Below are 18,565 nucleotides of genomic sequence, written 5' to 3' on the forward strand. Positions count from 1 at the left end.
TGATCATCTAGCGTATAAGAATTTGTGTGTATTGCAAGGTTCTGGAATCATCAAAATGATTAGAAATTGGCTAAGTCTTGGTTAATTTACAAACACTGTACACAGAAAGATGTATATCGGACTAAAAAACCTACCCCCCCCCCCCCCCGAGTTTTACGATGTACATGACATATTTAGAATATGAAGGCATTTGAAGAGCCATGCTTTTCAGGGAACATGTCTTATCTGCTGTTCTTCCACACTTGCATAATAAGAATGATAACGTTCACAAACTATTTTTCACCTCTTCCCAGAACTCAACCTTCTCTTTAATCATATTAAACAACTATATCTTCGGTTGTCATTCAATGGAGTGTAGGATATACAATAAAGGAAGTATATATTTTAGTGGTGTCTTAAAACAGATAAATGATACAGAGAGAAAGAGAGAGGGTGGAGAGAGAGAGAGAGAGAGGAGAGATCCAGGGGGAAGCGTACTTCACAAGCCAAACAGATGATCATGTATGCAAGAAAGTACAAAAGAATAAACAAATTGTTAATGAAAAAAGAAGAAGAAAGGGTGAAGACTATAAAGAAATGAAAAGAAAATTAAATCACTAAGTATTGGAAAAGAAGGAATAAATGAAATAAGATAAATGAATTTAAATTACAATATACCTCTAGGCAAACATAACAGATAAAAATAGACAATAAAAGGAAATGAATGTTCGGTTCTTCTCTCGATCGCCATTGGTTTCAAGTTTATAGGCTGATGACACCTACGTAACCCATACCTCTTGTCCATATCCATGTGAGCCGCGTGCTGTCATGTTATCTGCTCAGAGATGGATCTGCTCTGCATGCATGCAATTCGCAAGCGCAGCGCATGCGAGGGTTTTTCACTTTTCGTGCATAAATAAGCACACGGGGTCACGCTCCTATCTCCCCATCATGCCATGTAATTGAATCGGCCCACCATACATTCGTTCCCAATTTTACAATGTACCAATCATTATGTTGCCAAATTATTATTTTTGTGCCAATAAATAAATATATATATATATATATATATATATATATATATATATATATATACATTTTTTTTTTTTTTTTATTATGTGTTTATTAAGAAATCAAATCATAACATATACAAACTTTCCCCAAAAATACAAATGCTGTGTTACAAAAGAAATTAATGACAAATTAAGATATTTACAAACGATTGAGATGATCTGGGGGAAGAAAAAAAAGGCAGAGTGCACGTAATAGAAATAATCAGACTTATAACAATTACAAGTACAAAAGCGAGAACCTCGAGATAGCATTGCATCAGAAACTGAAAATTTCGTTGGGCCAAAAATGAAGAAAAAGGAGTAAAAATAAGCCATCCACAGGTACGATGGAAACTCCAGACCACCAACAGGTTGGAGGAGCAAGTCGAGGAATGAGACAATCCGCTCTACCCCCCCCCCCCCCAAAGTAAAAATTATATATATATATATTTTTTTTTTTTTAAATCGAGAGAAGTTTGATATGCTAGTTATAGCTATCATGGTTTTTTGTTTTTCCCTAAATTTGACTATTAACAATCTCATTACCGACATTTTTTAGTTTTTTAGGTTCTCTCTCCTCCCTTTCTCTCCCCCTACCTAGCTCTCTCTCTCTCTCTCTCTCTCCCCCTTCTCTCTTCCTCCCTCGCCTCCCCACTCCCTTTCTTTCTCTTAGCTTTCTGTCCCCTGATTATATTCAAAGTCTACGTCTTGCATGATGGGACTTTTAAAGGGCAAGTCCACTCCAAAAACTTACCGGTACAGATAAACCAATCAAAAAAGGTTTGACCAAATTCGGATAACTAAAAAGAAAGTTATGAATTTTTAATGACATGAAAAAGAATCTTCAGTATTGAAGAAGGCATCTTGAAGATGAAGAAGATAACTTTGAAAATCACGAGACAATTGGCAACCTTACTCATGAGTCTGTGACGCCATATAACTATCAATATAAATTTCCCATTTCCCCGAAGAATCTTATTTCCTTACACCAGCATCCAAGTTATTGATAGTAATATGGTTTTGTATGGATGCACTAATGTAGAGTAAATTTTGTTCAGATAAATCATGAAAATGTTAATTTTTATAAACTATTTGAATAAAAATCAATGATTATGAATATACAATATTCAGAAAAAAGTATCAATTCTTCAAAGTTCATAATAGATAAATCTCGATCATGCACGCAATATGATAAAAATCACATAACCTGGTCAAAGGCACGGGGAAATCAAATTTTTGATAAAAGGGGAAATTAATGGGGGGAAATTATGTAAGGCAGTCGACGTCACAAACTGATAACCAAATTGGCAATTTTTCGAGTGATTTCCATTGTTCCATAATTTTTCAAAAATTCTTAGCTTCCTTATTAGTTATTCAATTTTATTCAATTACTCTGGCTCTATTTCTCTTGTTTCCTGCATTTATGAGAAGCAAGTTATTTTTGGAGTTGACTTAGCCTTTAATGTTAAATTAATATTGACTGGACTGTGCCACAGCACTTGGCAAAGGTGAGTTACAGCACAGCAAGAATGTGATGCTGACAATTACATTTCTAATCATTTACAAACTGAGCGGGCTTTTTATACCCAACTTCAGCCAGTGATCCATCACTATTAGAAGGAATCCGAAAATTTTGTTGACACCTAGATTTTTCCTTTATTTTGTACCTGAAATTTGAAAAGTGACCCCTTATCTACTATTATTAAATTACCGTGGTATATTACCCACAGAGGCGGCCCCCATAGAGCTCTCACTCATTTTCAAGTACCCCAAAAGTTCCCCTTTAAGTTCTAATAATTTGTAAAATTGCCTCTTCCCCTTTTCATCTTTGGCTCGTGCCCCTTTTCCTTCGACAAGTTCCCATTTTCCTAATTTGCAATTAGTGTCCATTTTCCATTCTCACTAAGTGCCTTTTTTAATCTCTAGTAAGAGTGCCCCCTTTTAATTTTGATACGTGCCCCTACACCTCTAAAAATTAATGCATTAAAATCTGAGAGGTGCCCCTTTAAATTTGACAAATGCCCCTTTTCCTTTGTAAGAAGTGCCCTTTCCCATTCACTACCCCTTTTAATTCGGCTACGCGCACGCTGTATATGTTCACATGTGCCACTTTTCCTTTCTCATAACTGTCCCTTTTCACCTTTACTAACTGCCCCTTTTATTTGGACAAGTGCCCCCTTTTCTTCATATAATTACCCCTCCCCTTCTCACAATTTACTTTTAATTTCTGATAAGTGTCCCGTATATTTTAGCATGTGCCGCTTTACTTTTTATTAAGAACCACTTCCCCCTTTCAAAAAGCCCTTTTAAACTCCGATAAATGCCTCTATTAAAATCTGATCGGTTTCCCTTTTCCGTCAACTACCGGTAACAGTCCTGACTGGTAATGCACATTATCATTTATTATAAATGCCCCTTTTTCATTCTCATAAGTGCCTCTTTTCATATCTGGTCAGTGCCCCTTTTCAGGTGCGATAATTATAAGCCGATACTGACTGCCCCTGTTCACCTCTGATAATTTCCCTTTTCACAATTATGTGCCTCTATTTCTTTCTAATAAGGGACCATTCCCCTATTCATAAATGCCCCTATCAAAATATTATGGGCGTCCCGGCTATTCCGTCGACAAATACCCATTTCCCATAAGTTCATAAATGCATTTTTCCATCCCTGGTCAGTGCTTCTTTTGTAGGTGTAAGAAGTGCGGCAAGTGCCCCATTTCCATCTTTGGCAATTATCCTTTGTACTTTGACACGTGCTCCTTTTCTTTTCTAATAATTAGTGTGTTATCCCTTTCGATTAAAACGCGCGCCCCTAATTTCAAGCGACTAAGAGCAATCTCAGGCCTGAAAACTCGATCGCTATGCACGCTCACATTTATAGATGATATAATTATGTTACTTATCACAGGCCTTTTTAGTCTTCCGTTGTGAAAATGGCCCATCCGGATTGTTTTTTCCCCTCTTTATATAAGATTTAATTTTTCGCACTGCGACCTCTCAATTTTTTTCCGTCGTTGACAAATGAATTTTTAGGCCATCTCACCCAACTGCAAAGTATGATGCTTAAACATTGAAATCATCCCTGATAATGTAAACAATGTACGGGTACATTCAAATATTTCCCTTTGTAGGTGCCCTTTTTCGTAAGTGCTCCCCCCCCCCCACTAGTCGCTCCGCCGCCCCTGATAACCAATCTTGAAGAATAAAATGTTTCTATTAATATTAGGTGCATGATGCAGATGCCTTTGCAGAATTCGACCATCGCAGTCACTGTAGGCCTGCTGCGATGACTCTAAAGTTAAGTGGAAGAAAATTACTCCCTGGAATAAATCTCCTGCATCCCGGAAAGTTCTTTGATTCAGGATGTAGCAATAAAATAGGGCATATATCTGGGTCGAATAATAAAAGTGAGTCTTCGCTGGACGAAGCCGTTTGGATAAGCAGAGCGCATGTAAATAGTGAACCACATGTTTCGGTGATCCGCAATTCTATGTACGCAATCTGTACACAAAATTTTGTAGGTCCGTCATCTATTTCGCAATGCACAAGGTACGCACTGCGCTTATACTGACATCGACGATTACTGAGGTGGCTGTCAGCTAAGATTGTGAGAATTCTGAACAAATAAAACAGAAACAGAAACGTCCTCGTTGCAAGTGAGCCCTTAATTCTCTGAACTAGATTTCTGCTCAGTAAAGCATAAAAGGACAAGATGTCAGAAGACTGGGGGGCCTCTTCGGTGTCGGTGAGTTTTCACACGTGATTGTCACTTGTTGCATGTTGGCTGTTCTCTTTTTGAGGGGCTTGTGTGTGAGTCTGTGAGATGGGGATATGATGGACTGGTACAGATCTGCCAAACACTGACAGTTGAACCGAATTTGATAATGTTTTAAAGTTAATATTATTGCCGTTTTATCATGTTTAGTGACGCAAGTGCAGGATTGAGTGTAGCGAGAGCTGGCATGGCAAGGATGAAATAGTTATGCAACAAATTGAAAGCAGTGCAAGTTAAAAATTCGCACCTGAGTTTCATGTGAGCAATGTAGTGGAGCACATGGTGAGCGCTAACTAGATTGAGGCCTAGGCACTTTTGCACTGCCACTGGCACTGGTCATGCTTCATCTCTCCACATTACTTTATTGGTTTCCTCATTCCTGCTCCAGACCATGGACTCGACATACGCTAGACCCGTGCATGTGACGAAATGGAGCATGCCCTAGCTATGCGAAAGTTTTCTAGTCGTTGATTTTCATTTCAGGTTCACGGCTCGCACTGTCGCAGGGCCAATTCAATTTTGTTTGAATGGTGTCTTCAAATCAACCCTTTAGCTGGGAAAATCTTATCTTAAATTTAATAGCGACTGTTTTTAACCATATTTCAATGGGGGATCGTGGGGAACTTTACTTTAAAGTAAGTCACTCGTCAGTTTCCATGTGCAGAAGAAGGCCATAATTTGCTGACACCAGACTTGGTGGAGAAGCCATTAATGGGAGTACTAATCTGAACACAGCAAACACTTTGGCCAGTGGTCAAGAATTGCCCCCTTATCTCTCGGAGAGTGTAGCTTCGGATCGGGAGAGGGAAAAGTCATAAAACTGAAGGCTAACCCTGGTGATTGACAACACCTGTTATTGGGTAAACACCCGAACGATGTGGAATTCCCCATGAGTCTGAGAGCTAACTACTGATACTCTTTTCACACTGGTTTTGCTTAACCCCGTACTTTGCTTAGCCCCGTACTATCCTTTACCCTGGACTATTTTTTTGGCTTTTCACACACGCTGTTTTTAGTCCCGTACTAGCGCCTATTCCGGAAAAAGAAAATTCACGCTGTTCTCACTGCAATTCGTTAACCCCAGATATCGTGAATGTTATGATTGGGCATACTTCGCATCTGGCTAGCTGCGATACGCTCCATTGCATAGTACCGGACTATTTTTCATTTCTGTTCTCATTCATTTGCTTGGCACTGCAATTGCGGGGTTAGCAGGAGTTAGCACCACAATTGCGGAGTTAGCCCTGCTATTTTGCAGGGTTAGCCCCCAAAAAGGAAGCGGGCGGGGACGTTAAACATGTATATTTTTTTACATGGCCTTAATACTACTGGGCCAGAAGGGATTAGACCACACAGCAAGGTCACTGACAGGTGGTTATCTCATTAACTCAGCTCTCAACTAACCCTGTAAACGAACATCGGATCGGACGCCGATTCCCATCTGATCAGGGGTGATCGGAATCATCAGATAATAGTTTCCGATCGCCGATCAATCAAAATGATAGGGAAAAAAATAGGCAGAATTTTTTTTTTTTTTTTTTTTTAAATGCTGAAAATTATAATCCAAGATGGCGGCCCGCATGTTTTGCCTCTGCTCTTAGACCAATATTATTAATTTCAAAGTCATGAAAAGGCACTAAATATCAACATACATGGTCTACAACAACTCCAAATGACAAAATAATTCCAGCCATGAATTTTTTTTTGAGCATTTGAAAGCCAAAAACTTGAAAATTTTTGTCATTAAAAAAAACAAAACAACCTTAGATCTTCATTATAATCCAAGATAGCGTCCCGCATGTTTTGCCTCTGCTCTTCGACCAATATTATTAATTTCAAAGTCATGAAAAGGCACTAAATATCAACAAACATGGTCTACAACAACTCCAAATGACAAAATAATCCCAGCCATGAATTTTTTTAGAGCATTTTGATAGCCAAAAATTTTCGTCATTAAAAAAAAATTAAATAAAATCAGCCGATATTTTTGGTCGTTCTTCCGATCCCCTACCGATCAAAGGTGCGAGGGTGTCGCTCCGATCTTCTGATCCGACCAGAGCCCCAACTTACAGGGTTACTCTCAACTAACATAAGAAGAAGAGAATCATGGGGGACTAACAGGCACCGATTGGGAAGTTTTCTTTATAGAGGGAGCAAGTAGCTACAAGTAGGACAGTGGGGCTTGGCTTTAAGAGCCACATGTACCAAGAGAGGAATACAAATTAAGGACAAAATATATTTTTTTTAAAGGAATTGAAAGAATTGATTTGACAGAATTAACAGTGATAAAGATGAAAGAAAAGGGTGGAAAAAAAAATCAAGAATTACATAATAGAAAAAAGGGAAATCAATGGATAGATTTAAATATAGAACATATTAAAGAAGAAAAGGGTAAATAGAGAATACTGAGACAAGAGTATAATTATAGGCCTAATGGGAAATTGTGGTAGAATGCACCAGAAGAAATAACAATTGACATAAGGATGGGAAGTTGAATACACCAGTTTACAGTTGTGTGCGCCGTTTTAAATGGTGAGTAAACAAAGCCAATGACCTAGAGGTCAGTGGTATTTATGCGTAAATTAAGATTGCGCCCATGCAAATGATGATATGCGCGCACAACGCAGCGCGCAGGCAGTGATATCATCATCATTTGCATGGGCGCAAAGCCGCGCAATCTTAACTTACGCATAAATACATGACCTCTAGGTCATTGGCTTTGTTTACTCACCATTTAAAATGGCGCCCATGTCTGCGCATGCGCACTGATACAACTGTAAACTGGTGTATTGCAGAAAATAAAGAATTACATTGTAGGCCTCATGGCCCTCGCGTACACAGATAACGCGTGGCGCGCGCGCCACGCGTTCCTGATGGGCCCGACCTAGCGCCACGCGTTCTTAAAAAAAAAAAAAAAAAATTGTTGAAAAATCAGAAAATTCCGGATTTTCTGGTCCTAGAAATCCCCCAAAACAGAATATTCTGAATTATTCGTAAGGGTTGGCAGGTATGGTATTAAAAATTCATTACTTGTAATACTTGTAAAATATAAATTAAAATTTAAAAAAAAAAAAAAAAAAAAATCAAATTTTTACTTTTTTTTGGGGGGGGGTCAAATTTTCCCTCGGGTCGCGCCACGCGTTTTTAATTTCTTGGCGAGAGGCCTGGTAGGCCTAGTAGAGGAAGAGAGGAAGGAAGGAAGGGGGGGAATGAAGGGAGAGAAAATGATTTTTTTAAATTGGCATAAGAAAACATAAATTGATAGAGAAAACCAACAAAGAATATTGTAATGATTAGGTCATGTAAAAAAATATACATGTTTAGGGCCATTCCATGGTAACTCGCATTACACCTAATGGGTACATTGACACGATAATGTGCCTATATCTTTAGAACTGCTAGGATCTACAAGATAATTTTTTCAAACATGGACAGGGTAGATATAGAACAACTGAATGAAACAAAAAAGAAAATTGAAGAACAAACATTTTTAGATTCTTGGATTATTGAATTTCGGTAACTCGCGTTACAAAAAAAGGACATGGTCAATTCTATGAGACCCTCTTTTGGCAAAGTCTCCTCATACTAGACAATCTTGACAAAATCTTTCCTATTTTAATTTGATAGTAGGTTGTGACTTACTAAGATCACAATATTAAAGATAAGAAACAATGGACTAGTAAAATGCAGGAAGCAAATATGTCGGTAACTCGCGTTACATTTTGTCCGTAGGCCATTTTCACCCCTATGTTATAGATTAAATATCACAGGACCCCTTAGAATATGGAAATATATTCATCTTTTTCCATTTAGCGAAATTTTTAGGAAAAAATATTACAAGAATCCTGTGTAATCCGCAATAAATTGTTTTTTTTTTCATCTACAGTCCCACATGTACGTTTTTGATGATGGTTTGAGATCTTAGGAAATCAACAAAAATGAAAAATAAATTGTATTGAATTTGAAAGGCCGTAATGTTTTATGAACATCCATGGCATAAGGTTAGTGATAAATCAAAGAATTAACATAAGAGGTACATTTCTTTTTTTGATGTCATGTCCTTCTTCTCATGGAATGGCCCTTAAGCTTCCCCGCCCGCTTCCTTTTTGGGGCTGCCTCCTATTTTTTTTTTTTTTTTTTTTTTTTTTATTTTTTTCAAAGAAGAAAAACACTGCTAAAATGGATCTATTTCTGATTTTAAAAAACAAAAAACGTCTGCGGCCATCTTGAAAAATAGCCCGAATGTCAGTGAAAATGTACCGAGCGGCCATTTTGAATGGGGAATTTTGAAAGAAAAAAAAAAAAAAAAAGGGCCTCCTCCTTTCTATTTTTCTAAAAAACAGGACACTAAACATGTTTTTTTTTTTTTATTTGGCCTTACAATGATGGAATATACAACAAAAAAAATGAAAAGGGAATGAAAGGACAAAAAGTCAAAAATCAATAAAAACAGAAAAACTACAGTACGATAGAGCAGAAACATGATAAGAAGTTATAGCAGAAGGAATTCAAGAAAAGAATGGTAGAAGAATCCAAGATAGTGATATACATGAAGAAAGGATGATGAAGAGGTGAAAGGAGGACAAAAATGTGACATTAAAGATAAACTTGAGTTCTGGTAAAAAAAGAATATGAATTCTCACAGAATCTAACGAAACTTACACTGAATGTTCAAGATTACAAATAAATGTCATGTGCCAAACAATTTTGGAAGAAAATGTATACTGGCTGAGTAATGAGCATAGAAAGATTAGGAAATCAGGGTAGTACTAGCCCCGACACCATGTGTGTTGTCCCATATACATCTATCTGTGTAAGTGATTGTTACTTTACCAAGGCTCTGCCAAATTTATGATGATTTTGATGACTCTAGAACCTTGCAGTACACACCATTACTACATGCTATATGATCAACTTTTCTGATCCATTCCACACCTTTTCTTTCACAATGCAATCACATTACCAGTACTCAAGTTTATCTTTAAAATGATGAACGTTAAATAGACTTAAGATTCATTGATGTACATGTAAGGACGAAAAACAATAGAATAAAATGAAGATTGTAAATAATTTCAAGCTCTTCAATAAGTTTCCCCCCTTATGAAGCCGATTGAAGACACCGTTAACAAAAAATTGGCCCAGCAAGCCTTGACCCAAGTGTTTTCCAACAGCCGCGACCCAAGTGTTTAGTAAAAGCCTCATGGTCTACCAATGAATCTGAACTTAAAGGCCTTATGGACCAGACTTTGTCAAGAAAGTAGCTAAAGCTATGCCTGGTCCTGGGGGAACAAGTAAAACAGAAGACCAAGGATGATCATTAAAAGAATGATCAGCCATAAAGTCATTAAAGTTCCTCTTTATTTGGATGCTAAAAGTGATCAGTATTCTCAAATCAGAAGGAGACGGAGCTAAAGATGAAGAAGGAGGAGTAGGAAAGAAGGAAAAGAATGATAAGAGGAAAAATGAAAAGAAGGAGGAGGAGAAGAAAAAAAAAGAAAAGAAAAGGGATAAGTCAAGCAAAAATGCTACACAACATGTGATTTGGAGTAGTACAGTGGGAAAAATCTACTTCAAAATGAGAAGGACTTGAGATTGTAGTTATAGAGAGATTTAAAAAATTCAGGTGGAAGTTATGAAGTAGTGAAAAACCAAAGTTGTTTGTGATCCCATGGTCTTTCTTTATTTTTATCCCTCTTAAAAGAGGTTACAGTTATCCAGGCTAATAGCTGTACAGACCACCATGTTATCCTTTGTTGATAAACAATGTAATCAGTAATTACTGTAATCCCTGCTGAATAGGTGTTTATTTACTCTGCAATGCATTATAGAGCCAAGCTGAACGTTTTTACCCTAACCACTTACCAGGTAGACAAGGGAAATGATGAGAGTTGGTTATTTTCTCATTAAATGGTGTATCAGCATCTTTCTGATTTTCTGGTAAAGGAAAATACAAAACAAATAAATTCAACCAACAACAACAAAAAAAAGAGAGAGGGGGGGGGGGGGGGAGGGAGGGGGTTAATAACTGGGGAGTACAACACTCACAGAACAAAGAGTTATTTTGAGTAACAAATTACAGTTTTCAAAAAGGTTTGATGATTATCTGTTTGCAATTAGTTTGCAAGGTGATTTAAGTTGTGGGCTCAGTTTTGGTAAAGGGGATGGAGCAGAGATTGAGAAGGGTAGGATTAGGATAGTGACAATTGTTAGTTTACGAACAATTTTTTCCTAAATAAATGTTGACAATTTTCAATAACAACTTGTTAGTTTATGAACAATTATGATTATTATCATGAGTCAAATGTAAAAGAAAAGTGAGTTGTAATTCTGTGTATCATTGCTAAGTTCTGTAGGTAAATTTGTTTCGGGGAAGACACTTTACAATGTTGAACTGGTGTGTGTTAAAGCCCCTCTGCACTAGCTTAGCCATGAGGGATTAGACCACCCTGTATGGTCATTGACAGGTGGTTATCTCATCAAATCAGCTCTAAATTAACATAAGAAAAAAGGGCACCATGGGGGAATCAACGGGTACCGCTTAGGCATTGTTGGTTGTATAGAGGGCGCAAGTAGCTATAAGTGGTGCAGTGGGGCTTTAAAAGAAGTAGAAAAGACGCTTCCTCAAGACTTTTCTGGGAAGCATTGGCTGCTCAAATCATGGAAGGATTCACAATGCAATAAAGTAACACTTCAATTGCTTAAGTTGGCTCTTGTAATAATGCTTTGTTTCTTCTTTTTATACAGGGTGGATCCAGCTTTGGAAAGAGTAGTTTTGGTAAGAATTCTCTTGGAAGTGTTGCTTCTGTAAATAATAAATAATATCCCTCATAATTTCTAGTCATGTGTAATGTATTTAACCCTGCATCCCCATGGTCTAATAACCTAAGAGGAGATTCTTTACTTCTTGTGCACACTCCTTCTTACTTAACCAAGGCTTATTCCTTGGACATGACCATCCTTCACAACACATCCCTATTCGTCTTTAGTTCTCTCTTCCTCTTTCTACACAGTGGTCTTCACCAGACACACTCCCAGAAATATATACATGTATATAGTTGTGAAAACATGAAATCAGAGTTTGTTTTCTGGTCCTCACCATCTTCAGGTCCTCACCACCTTCAGGTGAGGATTCAAGAGTGAATGTCCATGTCTATTGAAGGCGGACGGCAGATGAGTGGCTGCTCATAACTATTTTTATCTCATTTAACCAATCCAATTTAACCACCTCATCTTATTAGTATTATCTTCGATAAAAATACCATCTTGAAATTTATATCATTATGTCTTGAGTCATCAGTGTGCCTGGTTTAAGGTACAATGTCCATTTGCAGGCCAAACAAATGAAAGGTTAAATTCCAACAGCATTTGAAAGATGATACTACCAGTAATTTAAGTGGGAAATAACAACCATTCGTTGCCGAATCGACTTAAGTGATTGCAATCACTAAATTCATATTCTGATTTTCAGACCCTTGTACCGAATGTTTGTATGTTTTGTGGTGCGCAAAGATTCAATCAGTATGATTTTGGTCATTAAAAGAATTGGGTTATTGACAAATGCTCATTTTCCCTTCAGGCTGTTCAAAGTAATTTACTTAGTCCCCCCCCCCCCCCCCCCCCCCCCCCAATAAAAAAAAGATAATTATGATAAGATGAATAATTCTATGAGCATAATTTTATTGCTTTTATTTCAGGTGGATCAAGTGGTGGGGTCAAAGACGTAAGTATTAAACAATTTTATATTGTATCAAGATATGATGTACATCATGTACATGATAAAAGAAAGGATTTTTTTTTTTTTGGGGGGGGGGGGGGGGGGGGGTGGGGGAGTATCAGTTAGTAACTTTAAGCTAACCGCTCATATTTGCTGATGAAACCTGACCCACACCCAGCTGAATTGATATAGCACAAAATGCAAGTTTCCAAGGGCTCTGTCTCTCAAAGTAATTTTGATCACTATCCAACCCTCAGAATGGACTATGAACATCTGAGAAAAAGTCAGTGGGAAGCCCCATAAAGAGGCATTGTTATTTCATAACAAGTCAGAATTATCACCTTTTGCAATGTACCCAATATCGATTGATAAATGGATTGCTAGTATCTGCACCCACTGTGAAGAGACATTTCCCGCTGCTTTTGGTGATTGCCTTTTGTAAAATTTGTATTTGCTAGTAGTTGGTTGGTTGAACATACTATTGAGAAAACATGAAAATAACCTCATACAATACACAGATTGACATACTTGACTGCATGGAATATGGATTGTGTACTTTCCCCGAGGCAAAAGATCTAACAGCTTCATGGTCTAGCTTATTGTATAGTCCAATCATCCGCACATAATTTGAGCATGTAATGTACTTGGTACCCATTTACATGTACATGTAGGCCCTACATGTAGATACTAAAATTTGATGAATGCATTTATACTAGAGCATAACAGTTGTGATGTCTGAAACATATCAAGAATGATTTTAATTTTGCAAATACTGTATATTTTAGTCTCTTGAGCTACAGTCGCAGACTCAAGGATATTCAATTATTTATTGTACCACAATTTTCTTTAATTTTCAGAAATTGTAATCAAGAACCCTACAAAATACTGTATGAAGTGGTGATCAATATTTGTATGTGTGATTCAGATGCCCCTTTGCATCACTTAAGAATTTTCCTTCTCCAAATATATATTTGGGATTTCACAATATGCGCATTCTAATCTTAAAAGCTGGTTGAAGTAAACGAAATGACAACTTGTTTCAGTTAGTGGTTGTATAGCAATGCAATAAATAGTTATCTGTTAATAATTGAAAGAAAGAACTAAGTAACATCAAACTTGACAAAATAGCAACTACCTACATGTACATAAGCACTTTCCTAAGCATTTGAGATGAATTAAATCTATCATTTCAGGATGGATTTGGCGTTGGAGTCGGTCGAGGTCGAGGAAGGGGTCGCGGGTTTAGCCCCTTTGCTTCAAACGGTGGTGTCGGTGGTATGACCAATGGGACTACCAATGGAGGAGGAGAGAGTAGCGGTGGGTGGGATGAGAGCCCATCTAAGAGTGGCTCAAGTAGCAGTCCATGGGGCGGTGATGGTGATAATGGGTTCGGCAAGAGTAGCTTTGGTAGCAAATCGTTCGGTGGAGGAGGAGGAGGTGGTGGTGGTGGTGAGTGGTTTTTCTTATCTCTTTTTTATGTATGAGCAAAAATACTGAAATGCTACTGAAATGCTACTGAAATAATATGTTTAAAATATGTGAATCTGCAGTCAAGTTCTGCTTAGAAAACTTACAGCTCTTTTGGTATTGCCTGTACCGAAGTTACGTTTTTGTCTCGCCTGCGTAGCAAAAAGCGAGACATACAGTATTGCTCGAAATAAAGTAGACAGATTACCGCCGGGTCTCGCGGGAATCAATCCAAGATTGAGTCCCGCGGTACTCCCGCGGTAACTCTTCCCTGTGCGGTACACAAATGGCGGTAATTACCACCAAAATGTACCACGAGATTTTCAAGAAAATCTCGTAATGAACCATCACGTACGTCACTCCCTTTGTCATGTATCAAACGGAAAGGATTCGCACGTCGCTTTGCCATAATTGTTTAATCACTTAAACGATGAATGACGCCGGGAGAAATGCTTTCATTCCTTATATTTCTGTCGACGGCTAAGGTTGTGATCGCGCCGCGCGAAAACGTGGGCTTATAAAAATTAGCTGACCAGTTGATGCTCGCCGGCGGGCGGCGTCTCCAATCGCCTCGATCAGCTCAGTTACTATTGTTGGAGTTGGAGAAGCATAACCGTCCGTAGGTCATAACATGATCGCACTCCGAAATTTATTGCAAAAGAGTTATTAATAAGATTATTTCAAAGTTATATCACATCTAATATGGGTTTATGAAATTAAAGTATGGATAAATATGGCTGTTATTTCAGTGAAAATGACGAGCATGATGTGAGATTTTCAGGAAAGGTGAAAAGGACGGAGAGAGAGAGAGGAAGAGAAATGTATAACTAAGATAAAGGCGAGGGAGGGGAGACGAGGTGGAGAGAGATGGGGAGGGAGAGAGAAAGAAAGAGGGTAGGGGGTACAGAGATAGACAGCTATGGGATGTTTACATTCAAACCAGGCGGGTGTTTGGGTTGGGTTTCTTTAAACCTCTCTAATAAAAAGAAAAGAATACAAAATATTGGTTTCCTCAATAGTGCCGTTAGTCAGGCGCCATGTTCGGTAGAGTTCAGCACTATTTTACCCGAACTTTGGTTCGGTTCGGGATTGACTAATATAAATAGCAAGACCAAGAATTCGGGATTAAGTAATATATTAGCAAGACTAAGAAAAGATCGCAGATATAATTCACCCTAAACTTGATTTACTATGCTCGCGTTGCCCATGTCACATTCCACCAGTCTTCAACCAGCAAGTCCCCAGAGAAACAAATTTATCTCTTATCTTCTTGACATAATTAAATCATTTAACAACTCGACTCTTATCTCAATCTCTTCTGTGTGACTTGATGACAGAGAAAGTGTATGTTACGCAATGTACGGTCTCTACGTACCCAGGCAGGGAGAAAGTTTTGGTTCCCACGATATGACATGACTTCTTGGAGCCTTGCCAACATAACAGCGTGCGTGATGATGCGCTCATGAATATTGATGAGTACGGACATGCTGAAAAAACTGCTATGCAGAGCTGAAATCATAGGTTTTTTTTATCGATTTCCAAGTGATGTCAAGGGTAAATCATGAGATCGAATGTGTGTAAATATTCAAACATACTAAAAATACTGTAGTTGCAGTGTGAGAAACAAGAGAAAGAAGTAGAAGCATAAAAATAACAACGTCAATGTCTCCTCTTCCCCCCATCTACTTCCTCTCTCTATTATCCTTTACTCTTAGCGAGTCTCCTCTTCTCCCCATCTATTTCCTCTAGTATCTTTTATTCTTAACGAGTCTCCTCTTCTCCCCATCTATTTCCCCTCTCTATAGTATCATTTATTCCTACCCAGTCTCTTCTCATCCCGATCTATTTCCTTCTCTCTAGTATCCTTTATTCCTACCCAGTCTCTTCTTCTCTCCATGTATTTCCTCTCTCTTTAGTATCCTATATTCTTACCCAGTCTCTTCTTCTCTCCATCTATTTCCTTCTATTTAGTATCCTTTATCCAGTCTCTTCTTCTATCCATCTTTTTCCTCTCTCTATAGTGTCCTTTATTCATACCCATTCTCCTCTTATAATTGTGATTAAGTTATGATAAAACATTGACAATTGTCGGTTTCGTTTTTTTTTCCTGGGAGGCACTGTATAGGCCGATTGCGTATCTTAAATGTGGTGTCATGTCAATCAACACCAAAGTTCTAAAACACCGCGAAGTGTTACGCACCTTCGTTCCGAGAGCGCCGACTCGGGACATGGCGGGAATGTAATAAATATGTCATTATTTTGCAAGCCGTTGTTGTGACTGGATAACGATACAGAGTAATGCCACGTGGCATGAGAACATCATTGTTTAATTATTAGAGCGTACGGACCATTTAGATTGGAAATTAACAAAATTTAGGAAGCATTGAAGGATTCAGGATTTTCCAATAGAGGGGTGGGGCAACGGGGGCCTTTCCTCCCTGGCAAAAAACACTGACGGCCCCCACCCCTGCCCAAACAAGTTTTAAAATAAGATGGTAACCACAAAGTTACTTTTTTTCTCAAGAAGGGGGAGGGAGGGGCTGTTGAGTAAAAACATGATTATAGTTGTAGTGCTCACACTACCCCCCCCCCCTCGAGCAACAAGAACAAAATGTTTAAATTTCCGCCCCCCCCCCCCCCCCCCCCCCCCACCTCAATTGGAAAACCCTGGATCCGCCACTGCTTGCTTTACTATTTTCACCATCTCTCATATATCCTCTCTCATTCAATTGGAAAACCCTGGATCCGCCACTGCTTGCTTTACTATTTTCACCAATTCTCATATATCCTCTCTCATTCTACCTTAACGTATCATTTACTCAGTCCTCTGATCTTTCAACAGCCTCCATCTCTCTCTTGCATCCTCTTTCTTCCTCTAATTTTGATCATCTATTTCACCCGCTTTTTCATGCAAAATGTTTACTTCATTCTTTCCCAATCTTTCTTCTACTCTTTTCACCACCTCTCATAATCCGAAATAATCCATAATGGCAAACGATGTTAGTAGGATTTACATCGTAACACAAAGGATAAATCAACGATGTACATGAAGTTTTCTCTCAATTTCCCAATCGATATTTTCTCGGCGTCATGATAAACATACGACACGTCCAAACACATTGCTTCCTGTCCTATAATTGACGTGAAACTTGCATCAGAAAATGTGCCCAAACCCAAGATTTTATCGAGCACTATATGCAATCAGTATTTAATCCGTTAATGCCATTAAATACCATTAAGGGGACCTTTAGAATTGGTTCATAAAAGGTGTATTGTTTCTCTAATCTCCCAGCCAGCGCCCTCGTCATCGGGCTCTTTGAAATAGGGGACCTTTAGAATTTGTTCATAAAAGATTTCTTGAAGTCCGGTTTCTTTCAGGCTCAGCTCACATTTTGATGTGTAAGGGGTTCTCTCTCTCTCTCTCTCTCTCTCTCTTCAGATGAACTGAACTGTATTGTTCCCATTCCAATACAATTTACATATACTTACGAACCAAGTCATAATTGTCTGGCGGCCGCCAGATAATTCTATCTTTCCTTATCATGATTATGTTATTTTCCTTCTATCTTCTTCACTTTCTACCTTTCCTTATGGTATTCTTTGTTTTTATCCTACCACCTTCTTCTCTTTCTATTTTCTGTATGTTACTCTTTGCTTTTATACTTCTATCATTTCCTCTTTCTATTTTCATTTTGAAATTCTTTGTTTTCCTTTCTATCTTCTGTTCTTTCCTGTTATTATTCTTTGTTTCTATCTTTCTATCTTCTCTTTCTATCTCTCATGTTATTCTTTGTTTTATGTCTCTTTCTATCTGCATCATAACGTGAGGAAATATAGCTAGATTATTTGGCGGCCGCAAGATAATTCTTTCCATATGTTATGTTGCTTTATTTCTATCGTCTTCTCTTTCTAATGGCTGAGTGCAAATGAGGTATTGCCTGGGTTATCGGGCTACACATGAAGAGAAAATATTAACAAAATTATCCATTTTCAATGTTTAGGCAAGATTCAAAGCACTAGCTGACATTAGAAGGCGGACGTGGTTTATTTAAAAACGCTCAAGAAAAGCCTGAAATACAGGCGCGGATCAAGGGGAAGGAGCGTGCTTGGCCCCCTCCCCTCCCCGCCAAAATAAAAGAGAAAGAGAGAATGATAATAAGGGAAATAAAGAAGAGAGGAAGAAGAAAGAAAGGGGGAAGGAGATCCTCTATTGTAACTATTTTTGTTTATACAACTCGTGAAATATATTGACCTGTTCCGTTTTGTTTGTTTTAAAATTAATCAAGTTTATTTGTAAACACTAGATCCAGCGGGAGGGGGGGGGGGGGGTTAATATGATGTACATTTTGTTCCCATAATAACGGGAGACGGTTAATCCCATGAATACAAGAAAGAGGTTGGAGGGGAGCCAATAACAAATACCAAATAAATAGCAACAAACGAACAAACAATAAATGAATCAGAAAATATTACGAAATCGGTGAGATGGCCTCGGACCTCCAATTATCACCTTATTAATCAATCAATAATGATACCCCCTTCTATCTTTCACTCTATATCACCGATTGCGCTCTTA

General features: G+C 38.1%; 1 protein-coding gene across 2 annotated transcripts in view; it reads left to right on the forward strand.

The window, feature by feature from the left end:
* Positions 1-4,469: 4,469 nt before the first annotated feature.
* The window catches only part of vasa (protein), a 33,342-nt gene continuing 19,246 nt past the window's right edge, over positions 4,470-18,565 (forward strand). Inside the window, exons 1-4 of one of the 2 annotated variants that reach the window (XM_011676279.2) lie at positions 4,470-4,778; positions 11,553-11,583; positions 12,503-12,528; positions 13,716-13,971. In XM_011676279.2, the coding sequence (XP_011674581.2) occupies positions 4,746-4,778; positions 11,553-11,583; positions 12,503-12,528; positions 13,716-13,971 (346 nt within the window). In that variant the 5' untranslated portion in view covers positions 4,470-4,745. 2 annotated transcript variants of the gene reach the window in all.

Source organism: Strongylocentrotus purpuratus, unplaced genomic scaffold, assembly GCF_000002235.5.
Source record: "Strongylocentrotus purpuratus isolate Spur 01 unplaced genomic scaffold, Spur_5.0 spur5_scaffold_3, whole genome shotgun sequence".
NCBI classification, from domain to species: domain Eukaryota; kingdom Metazoa; phylum Echinodermata; class Echinoidea; order Camarodonta; family Strongylocentrotidae; genus Strongylocentrotus; species Strongylocentrotus purpuratus.